The sequence below is a fragment of the Mustela nigripes genome, chromosome 14 (genome assembly GCF_022355385.1).
Source record: "Mustela nigripes isolate SB6536 chromosome 14, MUSNIG.SB6536, whole genome shotgun sequence".
NCBI lineage: Eukaryota > Metazoa > Chordata > Mammalia > Carnivora > Mustelidae > Mustela > Mustela nigripes.
The window spans coordinates 24,378,543-24,403,933 of record NC_081570.1 but is presented as its reverse complement, the minus strand read 5'-3'; the positions used below and the strand labels follow the sequence as shown (position 1 = coordinate 24,403,933).

The 25,391-nt window shown below is 46.8% G+C and overlaps 2 protein-coding genes across 11 annotated transcripts in view; one reads left to right on the top strand and one right to left on the bottom strand.

The window, feature by feature from the left end:
• The first annotated feature begins 47 nt into the window (after positions 1 to 47).
• On the top strand, positions 48 to 6,235 carry FNDC5 (fibronectin type III domain containing 5). Of its 2 annotated transcripts, none has more exons than XM_059377143.1 (6): positions 48 to 170; positions 1,990 to 2,105; positions 2,642 to 2,807; positions 3,168 to 3,257; positions 5,250 to 5,383; positions 5,708 to 6,235. In XM_059377143.1, the coding sequence occupies exons 1-6, from the start codon at positions 98 to 100 to the stop codon at positions 5,711 to 5,713; spliced, it is 585 nt and encodes a 194-aa protein (XP_059233126.1). In that variant the 5' UTR covers positions 48 to 97; the 3' UTR covers positions 5,714 to 6,235. The 2 variants fall into 2 exon arrangements, with proteins under 2 accessions (XP_059233126.1, XP_059233125.1); XM_059377142.1 differs by having other exon boundaries at positions 53 to 170; positions 2,609 to 2,807.
• Positions 6,236 to 10,832: 4,597 nt separating this feature from the next.
• The window catches only part of S100PBP (S100P binding protein), a 55,177-nt gene continuing 40,618 nt past the window's right edge, over positions 10,833 to 25,391 (bottom strand). For 8 of the 9 annotated variants that reach the window (XM_059377139.1, XM_059377137.1, XM_059377134.1 and 5 more), the window contains 2 exons: positions 16,137 to 16,224; positions 10,833 to 13,433 (listed from right to left, as the gene is read on the bottom strand). In XM_059377139.1, coding sequence (XP_059233122.1) covers positions 13,292 to 13,433; positions 16,137 to 16,224 — 230 coding nt within the window. In that variant the 3' untranslated portion in view covers positions 10,833 to 13,291. Of the gene's footprint in view, positions 13,434 to 16,136; positions 16,225 to 25,391 lie in introns of those variants that run through there. The other variant, XM_059377141.1, reaches the window with a different exon arrangement.

The following is a 25,391-nucleotide window of genomic DNA, read 5'->3' as shown; positions in this document are numbered from 1 at the left end:
GGCGGGCAGCGGGCGGGAGCGCCAGCGCCAGCGGCCGCCGGGCGCGGGAGCCGCGTCCCCCTGCGCCGCCCCGGGCCGGCCGGCCAGAGGAGCCGCCATGCGCCCCGGGCCGCCCCGCGCCGCTCTCCGCCTGTGGCTGGGCTGCTTCTGCCTCGCGCTGGTGCAGGCGGGTAAGGGGGCCCGGGTTGGGGGGCTCGGCGCGGGGCAGGCGGGCGGGCGGGCGGGAGTCCTCGGGCCCCCTTCCTGCTCCCCGCCCCCCAACCTGGCCCCGGCCTCTCCCCCACCTCTGGACTCCCAGGCCTGTCCTCCAGCTCCCGATCCCCGGCCGGCCACCCCAGCCTTGGGGTCTAGGGTCTTGCGATCCCTTAGTCCCGTCATCCCCTGGCCCTGACCGGAGGCCTTTGCCTCAGGTGACTGAGCTGAACTCCCTTCTCTGGCCTGGGGAGCAGCTGAGGACACCAGTCCCCCCCAACCTTGGGCCTCCCTCCCTGTCCTCAAAGCCCTGCAGGAGAACTCTGCGGGTCAAAGCAGGATGGGGTCCTGGTTTGCGTGAGCAAGTGTGAGGGGGATGGGGACAGGCATCCTAGGACTGGGGTGGGTGGGGTGGACCCCTGAGCCTGCTGCAGTCAGGGTCAGGCCTGCCCCGAGAACCGGCCTCATTCTCACCCAGCCCAGCCTCTCCTGACACTCTGTATCTGTCCCTTTAGCTTCTGGCGCCTCTCTCATGGCTCCCTCTACCCATCTCTCTGTGGCTCAGTGCTTTCTGTCTCTCTCTCTCTCGGCTTCCTCTCTATGTCTGTCTCTGATAGCCCACTTGTCTGTTTTCTGGTTCTGTGTCTGCCGCCACCTGTCTGTGTCCCTCTGTCTCTGTCTCCACAGATGGCTTTGTCACCCCAGGCCCAGCCCCTGGGGCCTCAGGTCCACTCTCGTATGGGCCAAAGGGTGCTGCTCAGAGCTAGGTCTTCCCCTGACCGCACTCGCCTGTTGGGAGACTTAGATACACACTGTGTGACTCCAGGGCCCCTCTCCTAGAGAGGTTCTTCCGGCCCTAACCTCCACCATCCCTGTCACCCTCCCTCTTCTCCTTTCTCGACTGACTCTTTCAATCCTCTTCCCAAGTCAAGACCCTGCCTACCCTACATACTCCTGCCTCTCCCCTGGGAGAACCTGCTCTGAGTGACCCCATCTTCCCCTATCACCTCCCCACCTGCCTCTCGGGGCTGGCAGAGTATGGAGATGCAGCTCGCATAGACCCCTCCCCAGGCTGCATTCTGTCTGCCTCACTGGGATACCAGGGATTCTTCTCTTGATCCTCACTCTGAACCCAGGGCTCACCCTAGCCTGGTTCTTCTTCTTTTTTTTTTTTTTTTAATTTTTTTTTAAAGATTTTATTTATTTATTTGACAGAGAGAAATCACAAGTAGATGGAGAGGCAGGCAGAGAGAGAGAGAGAGAGGGAAGCAGGCTCCCTGCCAAGCAGAGAGCCTGATGTGGGACTCGATCCCAGGACCCTGAGATCATGACCTGAGCCGAAGGCAGCGGCTTAACCCACTGAGCCACCCAGGCGCCCCTAGCCTGGTTCTTCTTGACCTCTGGGTCTTTCTCCTTCCCTCAAGGTCACTCACCTGACAGTGTGGTATTATATAAAGAGCACTAGACTGGGAGTCCTTTTGACTGCTTTTCATCAAGCTGACTTTCAGCACCTGCAACCTTGGCCCCCACCATCCCCCCACTCTGTGCCTGTCCCACCCCTTCCCACCCTTCCATTCGCTTGGACCCCTGATAGGGCCAGTGAGACCAGTGGAGGCTCCCACCCTGGATACGAGGAGCCTGGGGCCTCTTGGGCCTCACTGTTCAGGCACTAATGAACTGAGGCTCGTGTGCCAACCTCTGCCACTCTGTGGCCTTCCCCAGGTCCCCACTTAGGAGACCGTGGGCCTGGGCCTCCCAGCAGGAGGTGCTCAGGCTCAGGTGCCTTCCCACCCCCAGACAGCCCCTCGGCCCCCGTGAATGTCACTGTCAGGCACCTCAAGGCCAACTCTGCAGTGGTGAGCTGGGACGTCCTGGAGGATGAGGTCGTCATTGGATTTGCCATCTCTCAGCAGGTAACCCTTGAGGGACTGGGAGGGAAGGACACATCCAGACAGTAGCAGGGGATGGGGAGGCGGGTGTGCAGAAATGGAAAGGAAAAAGAAATAAAGGAGCAAGAGAAGACAGGCAGAAGAATTGCACATGTGGCTTGGAATGGGGACCCCAGCGGGAAATGGATTGGTGAGGCAGGTTCTGGGGCCTTTGACTGGAAACTGGGCACCGAAAGTCCGGTTTTGATCTCACGCAGACCTGAGTGTGGGACCCAGTGCAAGTTCTCACTGGAGAGACGGCCTTAGGCAGCTTTTCTAAGTTTTCTGCACCCGCACCGTCTCCCTCTCTGTCAAACGGATCTAGCAGTGGTCCTAGCCGCCTGCAGAGACGAGGGGTGTGAGGAAACTCATGTGCGGAAGGCTTTAGCTCCATAGTCAGCTGAGCCCTGGGCACCACCAGGAGGGGGGGCCCAGTGGGGTTGGTGGCCGGGCGCCACCGACAGCGGGCCTGGCACTTGCCTTGGCAGAAGAAGGACGTGCGGATGCTACGCTTCATTCAGGAAGTGAACACCACCACCCGCTCATGCGCCCTCTGGGACCTGGAGGAGGACACCGAGTACATTGTGCACGTGCAGGCCATCTCCATTCAGGGCCAGAGTCCGGCCAGCGAGCCCGTGCTCTTCAAGACCCCACGCGAGGCAGAGAAGATGGCATCCAAGAACAAAGGCAGGCCCCAGCCCTGCTGGGGGGGCTGGCTGGGGTGAGGGGTGGTCAGGGGCAGAGCAGTGGGTGGCTTGAGGAAAGCAGCAGCCTCCGCCACCTCCCAGGACCCCCGACCCCTGGCGCCTACTAAAGCAGTACCTGAGAGAGAGGAGGTCACCCTAGTGTCCGACCGTGAGGGTATCAGCTTCCAGCTTTGGGTCAAGCCCTGTTGCCGCCGCTGCAAGTAGCCATCAGCATGTACTAGAATCTCTTGTTAGGTGTCCAGGCACCTATAGAGATAAGCGCTTAAGATCCTGGGCCCGGCCCTAGAACAGGGGCTGGGGACGAAAAGAGCCTCGGGCCAGTGTCTCTCTCTCCCCACAGATGAGGTGACCATGAAGGAGATGGGGAGCAGCCAACAGCTGCGGACCGGCGAGGTGCTCATCATCGTCGTGGTCCTGTTCATGTGGGCTGGTGAGTGCCTCCCGTCCCTGGCCTCTGCGGAACAGAAGTCCCAGGCCAGGCCCCTTCTCTCCCAGAAGCAGAGGCAGCTGAGATGTGATGGAAGTCTCGAAGTCCTGCTCTGGGGACCAGATGGGACCCATTCGCTGGCTTACCTCTCCGGAGAAGCTTAGCGGATTGAGAGCTAGCTGCCGTGGAGGACAGGTTGTTTGAGCATTTGCCCTTCCCTCCCTTGGGAGTAGTTCGGGCTCCTGGGGCGGACACACCCGAAGCCCCTTTGCCTTCCGGCCATGGCTGTGGCAGCCATGCCTCCTTCTGGGGTGTCGGGCCTCCAGGGGCTCAGGGTTGGGACAGCCTCATAACCTACTCCTCCTAGCCGGGTCCTGAGTCCGCCTCCTTAGGATCTCCCTAGTCCATCCGTGAGCGTGGCACTGCTTGTCTCTCCCTGTGGCTCCTCTTAGATGAGGTCATTGGGCTCATGTCTCTCCCTTTTGCCACTTGTCTGTGAGCTACCCGAGGATAAAGAACACATTTCATCTCAGTTCTTAACTCAACCAGCATTTTCTGAAGGGCCACTCCGTTCCAGATAATAGTACTAGTCACGACTAAGCCCGGGGCTTGCAGAAACTGGGCCTGGGAGAAGCCAAGTCCCTACTTGACTATAATTCAGTGTGATGAGTGCCTCCTATGTGCGCAGGGGAGAGGGATTTAATTCTAGGGCTAGCAGGAGAAATTAGGAAAAACACAGAAAGGAGGAAAAATGGGGATTGAGCTTTGAAGGATGAATAGGAGCTTACCAGGCAGCCAAAAATAAGGAACAGGTTTCTATTGACACGGTGTATAAGAAACAAATTCAGTTCAGTCTGACTCAGCGGAGCTGTGGACGGAGAGAAAGTAGAAAGGGGACAGTCAAGGATGGCGAGTCTCTAAAGTTGGCTGGAGTCCGTTTTGAGAGACTTGAACACCATGCCAAAGCTGTCTTAGCATGGCGGTTGAAGGACAGCCTGTATTGTAGAAGCATTTGGAAAAAACGTTCTGTAGGCACATTGAAAAACAGGCACCTGTAGAAAAAGAAAAAAGGTAAAAAAAACCAAAGGATTGTACAAAAGAGGTTTGTGGTGCGTTATCATTTATATCATTATAAATATATAATTATATAATGATATAGAATTATAAAATATATAATTCTATATCATTATATATCATTATAAATACATAGTATTAATACAATCGTAACAATATAAACATGGTGGACTAACCCAAGACTGTGATACACTTCTGTTAGGATGACGGGAAAGGAAGTTGGGGGAGATGTTAGCCTGTATCTACCGTGGTGGAAAAGTCAAAAGACAGGACCTAAAACATGTAGATCAGGAAAGAGCACTATACATAAAGCAGAGGTAAAATGGAGACGACTCCTAGAGGCATTGGAGCTGGCTTCCTTCATCGCATTTGACTTTCAAGAACTATCACGCTCCCATGTTAGTAGCTTGCTAACCGTGAGCATTTAGCAGAGCGCAGACCCTGGAGTGCACATACGGGCCCCCCCACTGTGGGACTTCAAGTAGGTTCCTGGGCTCTCTGCATCGGTGTCCTCACTGGTAGCCCGGTGACGGTAACGAGAGGCGCCCTCCTGGCGCTCCTCGGGCTCGGCAGCATCAGCCGTGACCGTGCCCGGGCTCAGCGGATGTTACTGTGTCTATTCCGCTAACTGGAACGGAGAGCTGTCAGGGGTGTAGCGAAGGAAAGGGGGAGATGGATCAGATGTGCGTCGTGGGAAGCTCAACCCAGCAGCAGCGAAAGCGATGGCTGCTGGGGGAATAGGGAGACACAGGAGCCAGAGGCGGGCCATTGCAGCGGTGCAGGACAGAGGCCATCTGGAGCTCAGTGTCTACCAGGTGCTCAGAAGGTGCCAGCAGGAATGAAGGAGGTGGCCGGGATTCGAGCTCTGGCCTCTCACTGCTCTCCCTGTCCCCCCATCCCCATCCTGCCATCATCCCCCAGGCGTCATTGCCCTCTTCTGCCGCCAGTATGACATTATCAAGGACAATGAACCCAATAACAACAAGGAGAAAACCAAGAGCGCGTCAGAAACCAGCACACCAGAGCACCAAGGGGGAGGTCTCCTCCGCAGCAAGGTGAGGGCAGATCTTGGGCCGGGTGGGCGGCCCTCCTGGGGCTGCAGCAGGGGACAGCTCAGCACCAGGAGCGGCTGCGGCTGGGCAGAGCCGAGCTCAGCCACTGCCGCTGTGACATAGGGACACTGCACGTGGATTTTGGACCTTTTCCTTTTGCCGGGTACCGGGGCCAGGGTGGTTAACAAAATGCAGTGCGTGGGGAGGGTGGAATGCTTGGTTGGTGTGGGACAGTATGAATAGGGGGTTCTGGGCTCATTTCTGCCCCTGCCGTGTTGCGTGACCTTGAGCAGGTGCCTCACTTTCATTTCCTCTTCTGCAAAACAGATATGAGAACCTTGTCAGTGCTTGCTCTGAGCCGCTCGGAAGAAACGCTAGAAAAGTGGGAGGATCTCATGGTTCTGACGATGATTAGCCAACAAACAAACATCTGGCCCTCTCCACATTTCCTCCTCCTTCCATCTCCTCACACCCCCTGGCTTACTGTCCTCTCTCTTGGCTTCTTTCTGGCGCATTTTCCTGAAGCCTCTTAGTAACCCCCATCTCCAGAAGCACGTCGACAGTCAGGGGCCGAGGCCACGCTCAGAGGCAGGTCTACAGGATGGGAGAGAAGCAGCCAGCGGGATGGCTCTGCTGGGGGTGAAACCGGGGGCCAGGGGGGTCGAGGGCCCGGCACCCAGTCTTGGCCGCTGAGTGAGGCCGAAGGCTGGGTTTGAGAAGGCAGAGAGACGAGACACGCAGACAGGGCTACTCCCTTCCTTCCACGTGGGACGAAAGCCTGGCTTTTTAGGTGGCAGCCCTTCCTTCTTGTGTCCTCCCCTTACTTCCAACTTTGCAAGAAGTCTATTCGATTAGCCCTGGCTGCTTCTCTCATTTTTTTCCTCCCAGTTTCCCAACAAGCCCTCAGTGAGCATCATTGAAGCATGACTGCCTGTCTGCAGGGAGAAGGATTTCATTTTTCTTCTCTGCTGGTCTCCAGGTCCATGGGCACAGGGACAGGGAGGACTGCGGTGGGGGGAGGCCCAGCTAGCTGCACTGTTCTCCCTCTTCCCCATACTAGTCTTGGTGAAGGAGGCTGAACTACAAACCCAAATTCTGCAAAAAATAAACAAGCCACAAAACTAAAAGGCCTGGCCCCATTCTGGAAAAGGCAAAGCTGCATGAGACACAGCCTTCTTTCTGCCTCCTCGCCTCTCCTGGACTGGCTTCCTCTTCAAGAAAATGCACAAAGCTCCTGGGAGATGATAAGCACCTAGACTGACTCCAGCTGTGTCTTTCAGACCGAGAGCCATCGCAGAAGCCATGGGGCAGGGTCATGGCTGCCAGCAAGCTTTTTCTGGATCCAGCCATCACGGACTTGTTTGTGGTGCGATGCACAACTCGGCGAGTGTGTGAGATGTTCTATTTTGTCTCTTTTGGAAAACATGACTGAAGGGCTTCACTCCAGAGGGCAAAGGAATGCTCCAAGCTGATTGCCTGCAGCCTCCATCTTCTTTGGCCCTTATTCGACTGTTAAGACGAAGTGGGAAAGAGACCTGGGAGCAGTTACTGGCCCCATTTCTTAAGGATGAGTCTCTTGGAGTTGGAACAATGCTGGGTTATGCAACTGAAAAGGTATGTCCATGTGGGACATCCTGGGGGCTACTGAGTCACCTGCTCTGGAGTGGAAGGTGCTGGAAGACAGGCCTGAGCCATCACCGTGGAAATCAGAGCAGCCCTGGCCTCTGGGGTCTCCGTATCTTGCCATCTCATCCAGGGTTCTGGGAAAGCTACCCAGCGTCCTCATGTCCTTCCCTAGAGCCTGAGTGGTGTGAGGTGTCCAGTCTCTCTCTCCACTGCCCCTTTCTGGTAAACAAAACAAAACAAAACAAAATGGTGCTTGATAAGGGAAGGCAGACTCTTCCCTCGGACTGACAAGTGATGGCTGCTGAACGCCTGCATGGGAAGAGCTGGACCTCTGTGTCTTCCGTTGGTGGCTAAGGACAGGCGTGTGGGAGGACTGCGCCTAGCACAAGCCTGGCACACAGTAGGTGCTCAGGGAATACCTGTTGAACTGAATGTTAAGAGCAGTGGCCCCCAGCCAGAGAGCTGAAAGCCATCACCCAATGACCGCCCCTTCCTTCCGGTCTACAAGAGCTCTCCCGGCTAGGTCAGCCACCACTCTATTTGGCCCCGACGTGGCAGCACAGGGAGGGAGGAGAGACAGGATAAAAGGCAGATGTCAGCAATACTAAGGGCTTCCTCATGGAAGGGCATGAGGCTCCACTCATTGTCTTGTGACTTCCATCCCTGCTGAATGGGGCTGCAAGGCCAAGGCTCCTTAGTGGAGAGGTCCTTACCTCTGATCCAGTTAGAGCAATAACCTCTTTTTAAATGTAAAATAAAAGACAAATGAAAAGGCACATCCTTGTCTTCTGGTAAATGCCCAAATGTTGCCCTCTTTTTCTGGCAATTGGCAGCAAGTCAGGATGTGTGGAGGAGGGAGTCAGTTCTCTCTCCATTTTGGCCTGCAGCTTCTTAGGGACATGCCTGCCAGCCAAGCTGGAGCTGGAAGGGAAATCTCGAACAGATGGGGGTGCACGTGTAGGAGGAGAAAATAGCTCCTCCATCGTCCTATTACCGAGGCCCCCAAATCCAAGCTCAGGCTGCCTCGCTGCACAGGTACGCGGGCTGGTGCTCAGTTTTTAGAACGAAGGGTTTTCCCCTCTGGGTGGGGCTGGGTGTTTTCCCTGACCAAAGGAATGCAGTTTTGGTTTCTCCCCAGGGTGAGGAAGGAAGGGAAGAGATCTGCAGAAGCTGCTGGCGGCAGCTCAGTAGTCCCAGCATGCTGTTTGGGGCGGTTAAAGGAACATCATCATTCGGATCCCAACAGCAGGCTGAAAGGTAGAGTGATGAGGTCATTAGCCAATGAGCAAACGAATAAATGGGACACCTCGAACACTCCTGCCCAGAGCCAGCAAGAGCTGGAGAGGAGAGGTCAGGTGAGGGGGACTTAGGGTGGACTCTTCTGGAGGGTTTCGAGAGGAGGAAAGCCAAGTCTTAAAGGCTGGGTGGGAAAGGGGAAATCTATTGGCACCCAGAACTCTTAAACCACACCCGAGAAAGGTACTTGGCCAGGCCCCCTGTCCTGTGTGCCTGTCTAGTGCCATGTGGCGGAGAAGCCCCTAAGTCTACGCCAGGTCCAGAGACAGCTGTGGGGGGCCAGGGATTTACCAGGGTCTCTAGCACCTCCGCTGAGGGCCCGAGGGAGACGGGAGAGGAGTGAACACTTCTGGTTTAGATAAACCCCATTCACTGTGGTTACCTCCCTAAAACCCCAAGTTCTACAACGGAGCTTTTCTTGGACCAGCTGTCATGCAGAGAACCCTATAGCTAGGACTTGGAATGGGGGCCCCTCTTCACCACCTAGACACGCAGATTCCTCACAGCTTGGGATGGGTGTAGGCAAGTTCTTGGAGACTGAGAGGCCTGACCTGCAGGCCACGCATGGCCAGACGAGAGGCAAGGCCTGCCTTGTCACCGAGTAACCCCTCGGGCCAGCTACTTCTCTGGGGGGTGCTCCTTGTGAAGAACAGGATTCCAGAGCCCAGCTACCACCTGGAGTAGGAACCGGGGGGTTTCCTCCTTAGGAACAAGAGGGAAGCGTCAGGGTCTGGCAGAGGAAAAAGGGTGGTGGTTCCGTGTGGCAGGAGTCCTTTCCTCTTTCTGATCCTGTCCATTCAACCCAGGCTTTTCAGGGTGGCCTCATCTGTAATCCACTTTGAAGATCTCAAATTCAGCTCTCTACAAAAATACGTCCTATCATACCACTGCAATCATGTGACATTTCAGACTGCTGTGTTCCTTCTCACCCTCTTTAAACCGATTTGAGTTTTTGGATTTTGCTTTTAAGTGGTCTCCAAGAATGAACTGCTTCCATAACTGGGACACACCCCCTGGCTCCAGCCCCACCAAACTCCATCAGCACTAGATTCCCTAACCCTCAAGTGTCACTTGAAGCTAAGTCAAAGGAGATCCTCATACACGAATAGTTCCTTAATGATAACGGTAACGATTCAGGACTACCACATGAAGTGTTTTACAGGTTGTCCAAAAGATGACATTCCACCCCCCTTTCAGAGGGTGCTGGGGAGGCTCAGATCTTCTGTCTGTGGCATGTTCCAGTTGTCACTGGGGGAGGACAGGTGGAGAGGATTGACAAGGCAGGCGCTTTGTTCATTAAGAAATTCCACTACTGACCAGCTAGCTGATACTTCCTGTGACAAGTGGAAATTTTTTTTCGTGACAGGTGCTCTGACATACGAAGGAAGCAAGCATACCCCAGAATCAGCGCAGGAATAACTGTTTTCCCTTAGAAAAGCAGGACAACACAAAGTAAAGCAGCAATCCCTGCTTTCTAGTTTTAGGTGGCTGGGTTTTTTTTTTTTTCTTCCTGTAAAAGCTCAAAACAGGCTAGAAAATGACCCCATTCTTTTGAGAGAAGGTCCATTTCTCCTCCTCCTCACTTTCCATAACATAAAACGAACTAAGGAGAAAGCAGCCTGGTCTCTGACACCTCTGATGGCCGCAGTAACACCTTGCTGAAAAGGAAATAAGCAACTACCAGTCAAAAGGCTTTCTACCGGACAGAAACAAAATGATACGTACAGGTCCAGAGTACCTCTGAATGAGACAGCATCAAATAGCTAAATATTTAGCAAATCTGTATTGAAGCTTTTGCCTGGACTGTAGAATATCCATTAGACAAAAGTTACCTCACAGCAAGACAGAGAGCCTGTCCAAACATGTTGCTACTTATTTTCTCAGCATGAGTGGAAATTTTAAAAGCATTGGTTAATACAGGTGACAAGCTTTTATTGCCTTCACCCTGTCTCCTGGGGTCAGTCTAAGCTCAGGTTCACAAAAGGGATCTAAGGAACGTCACGTCCCCCACATCTACCCACATTTACTCCACCTTCATCCCAGCTCGCAGGAGCAGTCAGTTTCTGGAGAAGTTGGATTAAGAACCACCATCAAGTCTGTATGACCAGTGGTGGGTCCCCTATCCCTTTCAAAGGGAGAATGCCCTGGGGTAAAGCTTGAGTGAGGCAGACAGAGGTCAACTGCACGGCCACGGGAAGGAATGGAAGGCAGTGCCTTGTCTGATCGGGCTGAGCTATCTCCCCTCTCTGCAGAAACAGCAGCACCGTGATATTTCAGGCTTTCCCTGTGTCAGGCTCCTGACATGCACTATATGTAGCTGCAAATTCCCAATCAATTTCAACATTTCTTAACTGCTGGAAGGTCTTTCTCAACACTGTAATTTACCCTCAAAAGAACAGGGAGCATGCACCCTCACCTCCCCAGTACCGCATTTCTACTAACTGCCACCCCCGCCCAGACCCCACTAACCTGCCTACGCAAGAAGAGGAAGAAACTGCCTTCAAAGCCTGCAACAGACAGCCACAGTACATATGCCACAAAAAGAACTTTTATTTCTCTTTAATGACATTAAACACAACTGCTACAAGGGAAAAAACATGATAAAGAGGAGGCACCAAACTTTAGTTTTGTAATTGATCCTCACAACTCCAGTCCCTTAAGCCTGCACAAGCTTACTGCAGGCTCTTATGAATAAACTACATAAACAGCATGTTTTAACTCTGTCAAGACCTCTGTGGTGAGAATGTCATCATGAACCTCATGAAAGAAAAAAGTTAGGTAGGCAGTTAAGTGCACGTAACCCTTACTCAAATAAAATACAGCAAGAACTCATGAACTACTAGACTGAGAACCCAACACCAAGTATGAGATAGGAACCTTTAAAAACAGATTAAAACTCCAGATTTTACCTACTACCATCTTCAAGGCAAACATGCCTAATACTGAGTTATCTTTGGCTTTTTTTTCCTTCTTAAAGAATACCGTGTTAACCGCTAGAGAACAGTTCTCTCCTCCCCCAGTCCAACAGATTTAATTAAGCTGCTAACGCTTTGGAAAAACAGAATTATTTGAGCAAAGAGGAAATGTGATTGTCACATTTTCTAGTTAACCCGTCACTCATTTGGGAAAGGCAATGCTGCCATTACACATTCAGACTTAAACCCTCCTTTACCAGGAATGCAGGAACATGAGCTTAAGCAAAATGCTGTCCTTTGCTCCTTGGGTTCCCCACTCTGTGGGGAACTAGACAGCTACAACACTAGTTATTCCTGCTACCACTAATTTTTATTATGCTATGGTTCCAAAGGTAGATGTCTGCTTATCTTACTCCATCATGCTAACTGAGGGAAACCTGGAGAAGTGACTAATGCAGTAAATGTCCATTATGCCAACTGAAATCACACATTTTGACTCTTGCCTTTGAACAGAACTTCTCTGCATTTGGTCCCAGATTTTAAACCCAATGTTCAAGAAAGAGAATCCTCACCTACATAAAAACAGTAAACACTTGGGGATGTCCCTCTAAGATGATCGATGGCCTGAATGACCAAACCTTTCCCAAGTCAGTTTCTAAAGCAGGGTAGGGTGTTTAAGATGGGTTTCTCACATACAAAGGTGGGGCTGATGAAAACAAAACCAGACAAGAGGCAGCTAGCCAGTACCACTGGTGGCGCTACAGCAACCGTGTGTCCAGCCTTCACGGAGGGTGGCCATCAGCATGAATGCCAGACTGCAAAGCCTCCCCAAATCTGTCTAGAGCCATCTGTAAAGAAAAATAACGAACTCCTCAGACATCCCCGAGGATGGCGGCACAAAGTCTGACATCTCAATCTAGAATACCAAACCTTCGCATCGGGTAATGCTTCGTCCACAGGCTCAATCGCAACCACATTAGGATGCACGACAGCAGTTCTGTCCAACTATGTATCAGAGCTTTGACCAAATGAGATGGTAACATCTGGAAGCTGAAGGCACCTCTCTATCAATGGAGACAAAATAGTGGCTCTCCCAAGTCCCTCTGACAGGCCAGAGCTGACTGACTGACACAGCAACTGATACGTGGAGCTGGGAGTCGAGCAGATGAAACTGAAGACCAACTCACACCTCAGTAACTTTCTGGCCTGTCCTGGAGTTAGGACTCGGGGTGGGAAGCTCTTAATAAAGAGAGCAGGGAGGCTGTTCTTAGGAGGCATATCTAGGCTTAACAGGATACAGGAACACACCAATAGAACCTAAGGAGCATAATGGTCACTGGGGAAAAAAGAAGGAAAATCCTTAAGGAAAGGCAAACAAGACCACAAATCGACAAGGGTTAGTCAGCAGTCTTCCATCAGTTAAGATGTGTAAGATTTGTAAACCTATTGTGCAAAACACATTTAATGAAGAAGGGGGGAGGCAAGAAAATAAAGGCAGCTAGTAAGGTACAAAAAGGAGAGAAGATTTACACTTTTAATTTGTCCTTTCAACAACAGGATTTTTGTCCTGCTCCAACCTACTTCAAATGTCCTGGATTACCAACTTTAAAATACTCGCAAGTACTCAGAGATTCAAATAAAAAAGTGAGAGGCATTGTTAAAAGTGACTTATGTCCATTTATAAGTCGTCAGCAATAATTAACACTGGCTTGCAGCCTGGTAATCTCTTCCTTATAGGAGATTAAAAGATGGTTCTCTTTTCAGCACAAGAAATAGACATCACCTCTGTGTTGAGGTGGGTGCTTTGCTTGAGCCTAAGTATTCTGGCCTAATGCTGGCTTTCAAGAAGTGGCCACCTTCAATTTAAATAAAAAAATTAAAACGTGACAGTGCTTAAACGCATGCACACAGACAAACAAGAAGGACCTTATACAAAAAAATTTCAAGTCAGCAATGGAAATTTCCAAAAGGTGACAAGTTCTTTAAATAAAAATCTTGTGAAAAATAAAATTCAAAATCTACAAAGCACAAAAGAGCAGAAGATGAGATGCTGCTCTGAATAGGATAGGGCCCTTCACTGCTGATGGGATGAGACAAATGGACTTGACTGTAAGTCCAGGACACGCTGGAATCGATGTTGGCTTCCCATGTTCCTGTCGACCCACTGAGTCAGACTGCATCTTTGCAGAGGTTTCTGCCGGAACCTAGCGTAGTTTCTATCAAGAGAAAAAGAAAACGAAAATAGTAAAGATGAGGGTTTCAGCTGGAATGGCTATTTGTACACAGAAAAGTGGCCGAGGCAATTATTTTAAGAATATCTTTACTTTCGGGAACCTGGGTGGCTCACTCAGTTAAGTGTCTGCTGTCAGTTTAGGTCATGATCCCAGTGTCCTGGGATCAAGTCCCGCGTCAACCTCCCTGCTTCGCAAAGTCTGCTTCTCCCTCTACTCCCTTCCCCCTGCTTGTGCTCTCTCTCTCATGCTCTCTCAATAAATTTTAAAAAATCCTTAAAAAGAAAAAAAAAAGAGTATCTTTATTTTGGGATATCAGATATTAATTTCACATTTCAATCCTGACAATTTTAGAAATTTATACAACATTTTATTTATGTGAAAGTCACAATGTAAGTGCTATTTTCTTCCAACTCCCAAAGCCAGCTGCCACACAGGCATTATGGTGGTATGTGCCATATACATGAATGTTAAGAAAACCTAATATATAATCTGTAATAATGTTTCAGTAGGAAAAAATATTTTCTCCTTCAAGAAACATTTAAAACCGGATCTGTATTTCATTGGTTGTACCAGATCTGTACCTCCAACAGGACCTCATTGTCTGATACAGCTCAAGGTTGCTCAGGACACAGCAGTTAATTTTAGAGTAAAATTCCCAGAGAAGGTAAGTCATCATGTGAGTATCACATTGTAAGTTTAGAGACTGAATAATTAATAGCAAGGACTCAAAGTAAAGCTTCTTGAGCTTCTCCTTTAATCACCCTAGTCTTTTAGGCTAGGGTTCTGAATAAGACACTCTGAGATAATTTGATCTCATTCTCAACTCCAGCTGTTCCTAATAACCCCCTGGGAAGCTTTTTAAAAGTAAAAATTCTTGCTCCCACCCCCTAACTTAATGACTTTGAATCCCCTGAAGGCAGTGCCTGGACATCTGTATTTTTAGACATCTCCACAGGCATTGTCAGTAACCAGAGTTGAAAATAACTAACATTTTATTACATTTATCTAGCCCTATATGAAGTACTTGCTGAATTCTTTCAATACTTCACTTCGTTTAATGCTAATAACAATCTTAACAGAAAAGCACTCTCATTAATATCTTATACAGGTCAGGAAACGGAGTCTCAGGTTAAATAACTTGTCCAAGGTCATAAAGTGGAGTAGGTAGAAGAGCCTGGATTTGAATTCACACCTGTCTCTAGGATTCATCTAATACCCATCATACTGTTCTTTCTGAGACCTGCTATGATTTTGGCAACTACAGGGGAAACAGAGTATCAAGGCCCTGAAGTGGAAGCATGTGTGCCATATTTGAAAAATAGCGTGGCACCTAGGAGGCTCAGAGGGTTGAGCCTCTGTCTTCAGCTCAAGTCACGATCTCAGGGTCCTGGGATCGAGCCCCGCATCGGGCTCTCTGCTCAGCAAGGAGCCTGCTCCCCCACCACCCCATCTCTCTGCCTGCCTCTCTACTTGTGAACTCTATCAAATAAATAAATAAATGGGGGGAAAAAAGGCTAGTAAAATTAAATTAAAAAACAAACAAACAAACAAGGAAGTCCATGTGATTAGTGATTAGGGGAAGAGTAGGTGTGAGGTCAGTGAGCTAACCACATCAGCCCCGGCCATGGTCCTTATAGGGAATGGTGAGGATGGGAAGTCACTGGAAAATTCTGAACAAAGAAAAGAATCTGAACCTCTCTGGCTGCTGAGTTAAGAATGGCAGGCAAAAGCAGAAACAGGGAGACCATTTAGGAGATTTGCAATAGTCTAAGTGAAAATGATGAGAAATGGTCAGGTTTTGGGCATATTTTGTATGCAGAGCTTATGGGATTTGCTAATGGGCTGAATACGGGGTGAGAAAAGAGTCAAAGATGACTCTAAGGTTTTTCAGTAACTGGATCAAAGTAACTGAATAAATCTGTAAAACCACACTACATCAAGAATCCAGAAGATTCCAGAACAGAAAGTCCCTTTGACATCAGTTAGTCCAACATATTAGTTTTAGTGATGTGAGGACCAAAGAAGTGGCATGACTTGATCAAAATCATACAGCTGCGTTACAAACTGCAAAGCTAGTAATGGACCCCACCATTTCCTGGATTTCAGCTCAGTTTTTTTTTTTTTTTTTAAGGATTTTATTTTTTTTTTATTTTTATTTTTTTTTTAAAGATTTTATTTATTTATTTGACAGAGAGAGATCACAAGTAGGCAGAGAGGCAGGCAGAGAGAGAGAGGAGGAAGCAGGCTCCCTGCTGAGCAGAGAGCCCGATGCGGGACTCGATCCCAGCACCCTGAGATCGACCTGAGCCGAAGGCAGTGGCTTAACCCACTGAGCCACCCAGGCGCCCCTGGATTTTATTTTTTGACAGAGAGATAGGTAGCAGATAGAGAGCTCAGGTAGGCAGAGCAGCAGGCAGAGGGAGAGGGGGAAGCAGGCTCCCCACTGAGCAGGGAGCCTGATGCGGGGCTCAATTTCAGGACTCTGGGATCATGACCTGAGCCAAAGGTAGCCGCTTAACTGACTGAGCGACCCAGGCGGCCCTCAGCTCAGTTATTTCATTATACTCTCCTGTTTCTTTCCCCACCTTTGGAATTAAACGATCATCACAACCCAACTTCCTTTACCATTCTTCCTATAGCCCAATTCTACGCTTTTTCTCCTTCTCTTCCTAATCACCCACTTACCTCATGGTGAGGTCCGAAGGATGTTGCCACTTTGGGCTCTGCATATGATGAACTTGACCCATCAGGGCATACAGTTCCCCCAAGGCACCTGTGACACAGAGGGATCGTGGTTAGGAAGCAGCTCAGTGAACTCCCATGTCAGCCTACGTCAAAGCACGTGCTTTCAGGGCAAGAGAGAACAGGCACTGGTTCTAATACTATCTATGATTATCACAACCAGTCAGCACAAAAACTGTAAGCCAGGGAGGGGAGCTTGCTCTCAGATGATGACGATGATGATGATGATGATGATAATGATGGAGCAGCAATAATGACAGCCACCATTCATTCATTCAACACTTAGCTCCTACAATGTGTGAGGAAGTTTACTGATCTCTAGAATATGGTGGTAAAGATGCTGTATCTGCGCTCATGAAGTTTATATAGGAGAGAGGCAACTCCAAAACTTGCAATAAGTGCAATGACTAGAGAAACACAGGTTCCTGTGCGAGCACAGAGACTGGAGGGCAGGGGTTTGAGAAAGCCCTCTACAGGGGAGGTAGACCGGAAGCAGGAATCAAAAGATGTCTAGAAGTTAGTGAGGTAAGGGGGCGAGGGGTGCAGGTATCCAAGAGACATAGCTAATACAAAGGTCCAGAGATACAAGACAGCAAAATACGTTTAAGAAACGAGAGAGGCTGAGAACAGAAGGCAAATGGGGGCTTTTTGCTAAATAAGAAAAATTGCTGGAGGCAATTTCTCAAGCACCTGGGAGCCTGGCAAGGTGCTATGCACTTCATATACTATCTTACCTAATTCTAAAAAAAAGAAAAAAAATCTCATATGGAGACAAATGTTATTAACATCTTTTTGGAAAGTGGAAACTATGGCTCAGGGAGGTGGACTTGCCTTAAATGCTCACTAAACCAAACTCAAAACTGGCTCCTGTCTAACTTCATACTTTTGCCATCATCTGATAATGTTAATTTTGCACTTCAGGGCTGGGATTTAGGTTGAAGCTTACAAAAACAAAAATTATGATTAGAGAAAACAAAATAACTTCCCCAGACTAGTGAGTCTCAAATTTTAACATGCATCATAATCAGCAGAAGTATTATAAAACAGATTACTGGGCCCCAATCCCGGAGTTTTTGATTCTGTAGGTCTCCAGTGGAACCTGAGATTTTGCATTTCTAAGAAAGGCCCAAGTGATGCTGATGCTGCTGGCCTGGAAACCACACCTTGAAAACCACTGCCCTGGACAGTAGAGACTTTTCTTTTACCTAGCACACACACTGCTCAGTATCCTCTCCACTATGCTCTCAGAAACCAAAAGCAGTTGAACTAAAGCTACGGGCCATTTTTTCCGGTTCTGGTAAAAGATATTTACTTAACTTTAAGGACCAGTCTAATTTATTGGAGGCCTTAAGTAGTTCAGCTTTGCAGAGAAAGTATATACCTTGAAGTCAGACAGACTTAAATTAAAATTCCAATTCAGCCACTAACTAGCTCTATGATCCTGGGCAAATCATTTTGACTTCTTCTAGGCCCACTCGACTCATCTATGAAATCCAGACAATAATACTATCTAGCATGAAGCTGAACATTAGGAAGCAGTACATATAAGACTTAGTATAGTGCCTGACACAAAGCTGTTGTGCAGTATGTGCTAGCTATTGCTACGGTGTTAGAGCTTCACACCTACGTCAGTTTGCAAAGACTCTTCGAATCATGTGACAATCAATCACCGTTCTGTAAGGAAAAGTGTTTATTAAGTGGCTCAGTCTACACATATACTATGACATGTTTCATAGCACTCAGCAGAAATTCTCTAACCATAACGAGATGATACTCTTCAGGAAAAACATAGATTCATTACAAGCTTCTGTGCAGCTAAAAAAGTATACCCAAGAGTAAAAGAAGACAAATGACAAAATGAAAAATACATCTGAAACATATCTGGTGAAGTTTTAATGTGCTCACTCTACAGGAGTGATCTCCTCAAAAACAAAAGAGGTCAAAGGACATGAATAAGCAATTCAGAAAGTAATACAAATAATCAATAAACATAATGAAAAGATGTTCAATCTCACTAATATGGAAAGAAAAAATATTAATCTTTTTTCTTTTTTTAAAGATTTTATTTGAGAGAGAGAGAGAGGATAGGAGAGAGAGACCATGAGAGGGGTGAAGGTCAGAGAGTGAAGCAGCCTCCCTGCTGAGCAGGAAGCCCGATGGGGAACTTGATCCTGGGATTCCAGGATCATGACCTGAGCTAAAGGCAGTCACTTAACCAACCAAGCTGCCCAGGTGCCCCTTAATCTCACTTCTTGAGAAGAAAATACAAATCAGAAAAGAATTTCTCCTTTAAGAAGGGAAGTAGTTTTAGATTAGAAAATCCCTTGCCTGTTGAGTTAAAATCAAAGGTCTCAAATCAAATTGCCTTTCCCATATCCTACATTCACATAATGAGCACCCCAATCATTTGAGGTCTGCAAAAAAACATTTCAGTGAGGGGGAAAAACCAGCTTTGTAGCACTTTCGAGATGTTTCTCCAGCCTAAGCATCACCAAAGGAGGGCTGACAAGATAAGATATTGTGGTATCCAATCTCAAAATGAAAACAAGATTATCTGTAGACCATGTCCATCAGCTCACTCATCTCTTACCAGCTAGATTCTATAAAACTGCCCTGATGGTGGAGGCTAACGATCTACTACTGTACGCCCCCTACAAAGAAACCTATTCACTTTAAACTCAAAGGGAAAAAAAGAAAAACAAACAAACAAAAAACCTGGTTGATTAAGCCCAAGGAGGCTTCAAGTATTAATCTGCTAGGAGTCATAATCTAGCAGAAGAAATTTGCATATAGCACTTACCACTGCCATCAGACAGTATCCTATGAGCTTTACATAAACGCATCTGTTCATTGTTATGGTAATCCTCTGAAGTATTTCCCCCATTTCACAGATGAAGACAGAGAAACAATCTGCCCAAGGCCACACAGTTAGTAACAGCCTGAATTCTAACAGTATAATACCATCATCGAGTTGAGTTTCCTTAAAAATTTTTCCAGGACTGACATATCATAGTGGGGATGAGAAGGCAAGAATCACATCACAGTATGTCTCTTGTATACAGTTGGTACGGCGCACAGTGCTGAGTGAACAAGTGCTCAATGATCAGGTGTCAGCTCATGCACCAAGAAATGTTACTTTTCCTTAGCACTAAGAACTTACTGATGGACTAGGGTAACCTTTTTTAGTAAGACTTAATGATCTACATCAAGCATGTATTATGTGCCAGGCTCTTTGCTAAATGCTTTGTATTCATCCTATCATCTAATCCTAACCACCACACGAGGCAAATACCATGATCTCCATTTTATTCATGATTAAACTGGAGCTTAAAAAAGATACTCATCTATCATCTTATAAATGGGAAAGCCGGGATTCAAACCCAGGTGGAGCTAATAATCCAAAAACCTTATTTCAGCTCATGGCTCCTATCTCCTCTGCCAAATTTAGAGATGCTAACAAGAATGGAAATGTTTGAATTTTCTCTTCACAGTCTCTAACAGATGGGCTTTCTTGGACCAACAATCAGTACCATGGGTTTATTTTAAGTTGTGGCTAAAAGGTGGCAAAGACTGTCCTTTGTTTTGTGCCTAAGAATGAAATTCATCTAAGAATGAAAGAGAAAATAAAAACCTTAACATTACAGGAATGAGATAAGCAATTCATCTAAACCTTCATCTATAAATATGTAGCTGACTAGTTTTGGGGACAATTCAGTCTAATAACTGTCCCTAATAAGTTAGGTCAATCGACTGTTAAGGAGGAGGAAGAATGGAAGATGCTGAACACATGCTCTACCAGTGACCCTTCTGCCAGGTTTTAGATGTCACCATACTTTGCACATGACCCTGTTCAATTAAGTGTGGCACAAGACCCACGAACAGAGAATCTCTCAGCTGACTCATGACCCACGAGCTGGCCTGGCACCAACAGGTCATTAAGTGAATAAATCAGATACTCTCCTTCGGAATGTGACTGCGAGCTTTAGGAATGAGAATGAGAGAGAAGAGCACACAGGCAGGACTTGGAGAATGGACACACGTGAGACAGCTAAGAGAGAGCAGCAGAAGCACTGGTCACAGAGAAAGATTAGAAGTATTAGAACCATTAACTCAGCAAGGAAAACCTGAATAGGTAACAGAGGCATCCATTTCTGAGGGGGCATGGAGCACGGATCTATGGCTGATTTTTTTACTGTAAGAACTGGCTATGTCGTTGTCTGATCTTCTGTAAATCCTTAAACTCAGTTACTTAAAGGCAATCACAAGGTCTCTATTCCTTGCAATCAAAAAAATACCTAACACAGAGAAATGAATGAAGAGGGAAAGAGAGAATAAAATATGCTTATAGGGGTGCAGGCTACTGCTTTTATAAATACATTAATAGGAATAAAAAGGAAAAAAGATTAAGTGGAAAACAAGAATGCAAATGTGTCACCTCTAGGTCAACAAAACTGCAACGATCTAGTGCAAATCTTGACTGATTTTCCTTGCAGACAGGGCAAAAAACAGAAGAAAGAAATAGGCATTATTGTAATATATATATATATATATATATATACACACACACACACACACAAAATTAGTGTATTATATATATATATATTTTTTTAAAGATTTTATTTATTTATTTGTCAGAGAGAGAGCGCGAGCGAAAGGGAGCACAGGCAGACAGAGTGGAAGGCAGAGTTAGAGGGAGAAGCAGGCTCCCTGCAGAGCAAGGAGCCCGATGTGGGACTCGATCCCAGGACGCTGGGATCATGACCTGAGCCGAAGGCAGCTGCTTAACCCACTGAGCCACCCAGGCGTCCCTATATATATTATTATATATATTATTTAGCTCATTTCTGAAGTGATGTATTAGATGGAGGCTAGTGAGTGACATATGAACATGCTCAACAGCAATGCCAAGTGCAAAAGTAGAATGTACAGAACCACTGCGGCTTGTGATTTCCATTAACAATCAAAGTGAGGGGCACCTGAGTGGCTCAGTGGGTTAAGCCGCTGCCTTCGGCTCAGGTCATGATCTCAGGGTCCTGGGATCGAGTCCCGCATCGGGCTCTCTGCTCAGCAGGGAGCCTGCTTCCTCCTCTCTCTCTGCCTGCCTCTCTGCCTACTTGTGTTCTCTCTCTGTCAAATAAATAAATAAAATCTTAAAAAAAAAAAAAACAATCAAAGTGAGACTTCTACTTCTAGGCATGATGAATGGGCTCACCTCCCACTGTAGGCAAGTAGAAATTGGGCAAAATATATGAAACAACTGTTTTCAGACTGTTCAGAACTGTCATTCTTGACAGAAGGGAAACCACTGAGGTGAACCTAGAAACGTCTTGTGAGTCTCTGAGTCTGTAATTTTTCAAAACAAAAAGTTTAAAATGAAGGTAAAACAAACACTTTGTAAATAAAACAAAAGCAGAGAGACTTCATTGCCAACAAACCTGCACTACAAGAAACTAAAAATTCATCAGGAAAAAGGAAAATAACAGATGAAGAATCAAGGGCACGAAAATGGTAAATATGTGAGTAAAAATGGACTTTTCCTCATTAAAAAAAAAAAAAACTTTAAAAGATAACTTTAGTATGTTGAAGGCTTAAACATGTATGTATACGTAAAATGTATACAAACAATAGCATAAAAAACAGAATGGAGGGGCACCTGGGTGGTTCAGTGGGTTAAGCCTCTGCCTTCAGCTCGGGTCATGATCTCAGGGTCCTGAGATCGAGTCCCACATCAGGATCTCTGCTCCACAGAGAGCCTGCTTCCCCCTCTCTTCCTCTCTGCTTGCCCCTCTGCCCATTTGTGATCTCTGTCAAATAAATAAAATCTTTAAAAACAAACCAACAAAAAAAAACAAAAACCAGAATGGAGGGGCACCTGGCTGGCTCAGTCAGAAGAGCACTCAACCCTTGATCCTCAAATCATGAGTTCAAGCCCCACATCGAGTGTATAGATTACTTAAATCAATCAATAAACTTAAAAAAAAAAAACACAGAATGGAGATTTGGAAGTGTATTGTTAATTAGGGCCTTGCATTATATGCTAAGTGGTGTATTACTTAAAGGTGGACTGGGAGGTTAAAGATCCATATTGTAGGGACGCCTGGGTGGCTCAGTTGGTTGGACGACTGCCTTCGGCTCAGGTCATGATCCCGGAGTCCTGGGATCGAGTCCCGCATCGGGCTCCCAGCTCCACGGGGAGTCTGCTTCTCTCTCTGACCTTCTCCTTGCTCATGTTCTCTCTCACTGTCTCTCTCTCAAATAAATAAATAAAATCTTAGAAAAAAAAAAAAAAAAAAAAAAAAAAGATCCATATTGTAAACAACAGAATCACAGTTCTCAAGGTGTGTTCTAGAGTCCCTGGGAGTCCCTCTACCCCCTTCTGAGCTTTAAAAGTCAAGACTATTTTCACAACAACACTAAGATGTTATTTGTCCTTTCCACTTGCATTCTCTCAAGTGTACCATGGAATTCTCAAGAGGCTATATGACATGACACAGAGTATAGAACCACATATAAGGATCCAGCAGGCTTCTATTAAGTCAGACATTAACAGAGATTTGCAAAAAATGTAAATCAATGCCATTCATCTCCCCAAAGTTTTGATTTTGTTTTAAAAAAGTTATTTTTAGGGGCGGCTGGGTGGTTCAGTCAGTTAAGCGTTGGACTCTTGATCTTGGCTCGGGTCATGATCTCAGGGTTGTGAGATGAAGCCTGTCTCGGGCTCTGTATTTCCTCTCTCCCTCTACTCCTACCCTTCTTTAAAAAAAAAAAGTTATTTTTAGAGGCCCCTGGCTGGATTAGTCAGTGAAGCCTGCCACTCTTGATCTCCAGCGTTGTGAGTTCAAGCCCGATGTTACACACAGAGATTACTTTTTTAAAAAAGTTTTTTTTTTTTTAAAGATTTTATTTATTTATTTGACAGAGATCACAAGTAGGCAGAGAGGCAGGCAGAGAGAGAGGAGGAAGCAGGCTCCCCGCTGAGCAGAGAGCCCGATATGGGGCTCAATCCCAGGACCCCGGGATCATGACCTGAGCTGAAGGCAGAGGCTTTAACCCACTGAGCCACCCAGGTGCCCCCCAAAAAGTTATTTTTAATAAGAACATATTATTTACGTTAACGTGCAATGAGTCTATTTTTAAATATATTAATAAATATTTAAACAATTTTTCAGTTCTTTTTTTTTTTTTTTTAAGATTTATTTATTTATTTATTTGACAGACAGAGATTACAAATAGGCAGAGAGGCAGGCAGGGAGAGAGAGAGAGGAAGCAGGCTCCCTGCTGAGCAGAGAGCCCAATGCAGGGTCTGGGATCCTGACCTGAGCCAAAGGCAGAGGCTTAACCACTGAGCCACCCAGTAACCACTGAGCCACCCAGGTGCCCCTCAGTTATAACTTTTAATATGACTGAGTATAGATAGATGTAACCCACGCCAACAAAAACTTTGGGGTCCTGAATTTCTAAGAGTGTAAATGGGTCCTGAGAACAAAAACTTCGAGAACTACTACTCTCCTAACAAGCACTAAAAATAAAACGAAGAGGTATAGGTAATAAATCAAGCATGGAGATAAAATGGAATACTAAAAAATACTTAAGGAAAAAAAAGACCAGGGGCACCTGGGTGGTCAATGGGTTAAAACCTCTGCCTTTGGGTCCTGGGATCGCTGCCCCAAATCCTCTCTGCTCAGCAGGGAGCCTGCTTCCCCTCCCCCACCCGCCTCCCTCCTGCCTCTCTCTCTGTCTACTTGTGACCTCTGTCAAATAAACAAAATCTTTAAAAAAAAAAAAAAAAGACCAGGGAAAGATGAAAGACGACACAAAGAACAGATGAACAGATAAGCAAACAGAAAACAAGTAATAAGATGGTAGATTTAAAACCACCCATACTGATTGGACTAACAAATTAAAACACTGAGATTATATAAGACTGGAAAAAAGAAATATAGTGTCTATAAGACATCCACTTAATTTTATTATTATTACTATTTTTTTTTTAGAGAGGAAGTGGGGAGAGGCAAAGGGAGTAAAAGAGGAAGAGAGAAAAATCTTAAGTAGGATCCACACCCAGCACCTGAGCCCAAGGAGACGCTCCATCTCACAACCTTGAGATCACGACCTCAGCTGAAATCAAGGATCCCACACTTAACCAAGTGAGGCGCCCTAAGACATCCACTTTAGAACACAAAGATATGGCTAGATTAAAAGTAAAAAAAGTTTTTTTAAAAAGATTTTATTTATTAATTTGACAGAGAGAGAGATCACAAGTTGGCAGAGAGGCAGGCAGAGAGAGAGGGAGAAGCAGGCTCCCCGCTGAGCAGAGAGCCAGATTCGGACCTTGATCCCAGGATCCTGAGATCATGTCCTGAGCCCAAGGCAGAGGCTTAACCCACCTGAGCCACCCAGGCGGCCTTTAAGTAAAAAGATTTTTAAAAAATCTATCATGGGGCGCCTGGGTGGTTCAGTGGGTTAAGCCTCTGCCTTCGGCTCAGGTCATGATCTCAGGGTCCTGGGATCGAGTCCCACATCGGGCCCTCTGCTTGGCAGGGAGCCTGCTTCCTCCTCTCGCTCTCTGTCAAATTAATAAATAAAATCTTTAAAAATAAATAAAATAAAAATAAAAATCTATCATGTACACAGTAGTGGAAAGAAGGCTGGATTGGCCACATAAATGAGACAAAATAGACTCTCAAACAGAATTATTACTAAGAATGTAAATACTGGGGGTGCCGAGTGGCTCAATGGATTAAAGCCTCTGCCTTCGGCTCAGGCCATGATCCCAGGGTCCTGGGATTGAGTCCTGCATCGGGCTCTCTGCTCAGCAGGGAGCCTGCTTCCCCCCCCACTCCCTACCTGCCTCTCTGGGGACTACTTGTGATCTGTCAAATAAATAAAATCTTAAAAAAAAAAAAAAGAATGTAAATACTGAATGTTACTAAGAGTGAAAAAAAGTTCATAATGATAAAAGGGGACAAACAAATGATCAAGAGGATATAATATTCCTAAAAATGTATGCATGCAATAGCAGAGTTTTAAAATACAAGAGGCAAAAACTGACAGAAGTGAAAGGAGAAACAGGAAAATCCACAATTAGAGTGGAGATATGAACACTCCTCTTTTAGTTAGAAAATCTGTAAGGATATAGAACTGAACACCACCAGCAACATATAAAACCTCACTGAAATGTATAGAACACTCCACCAA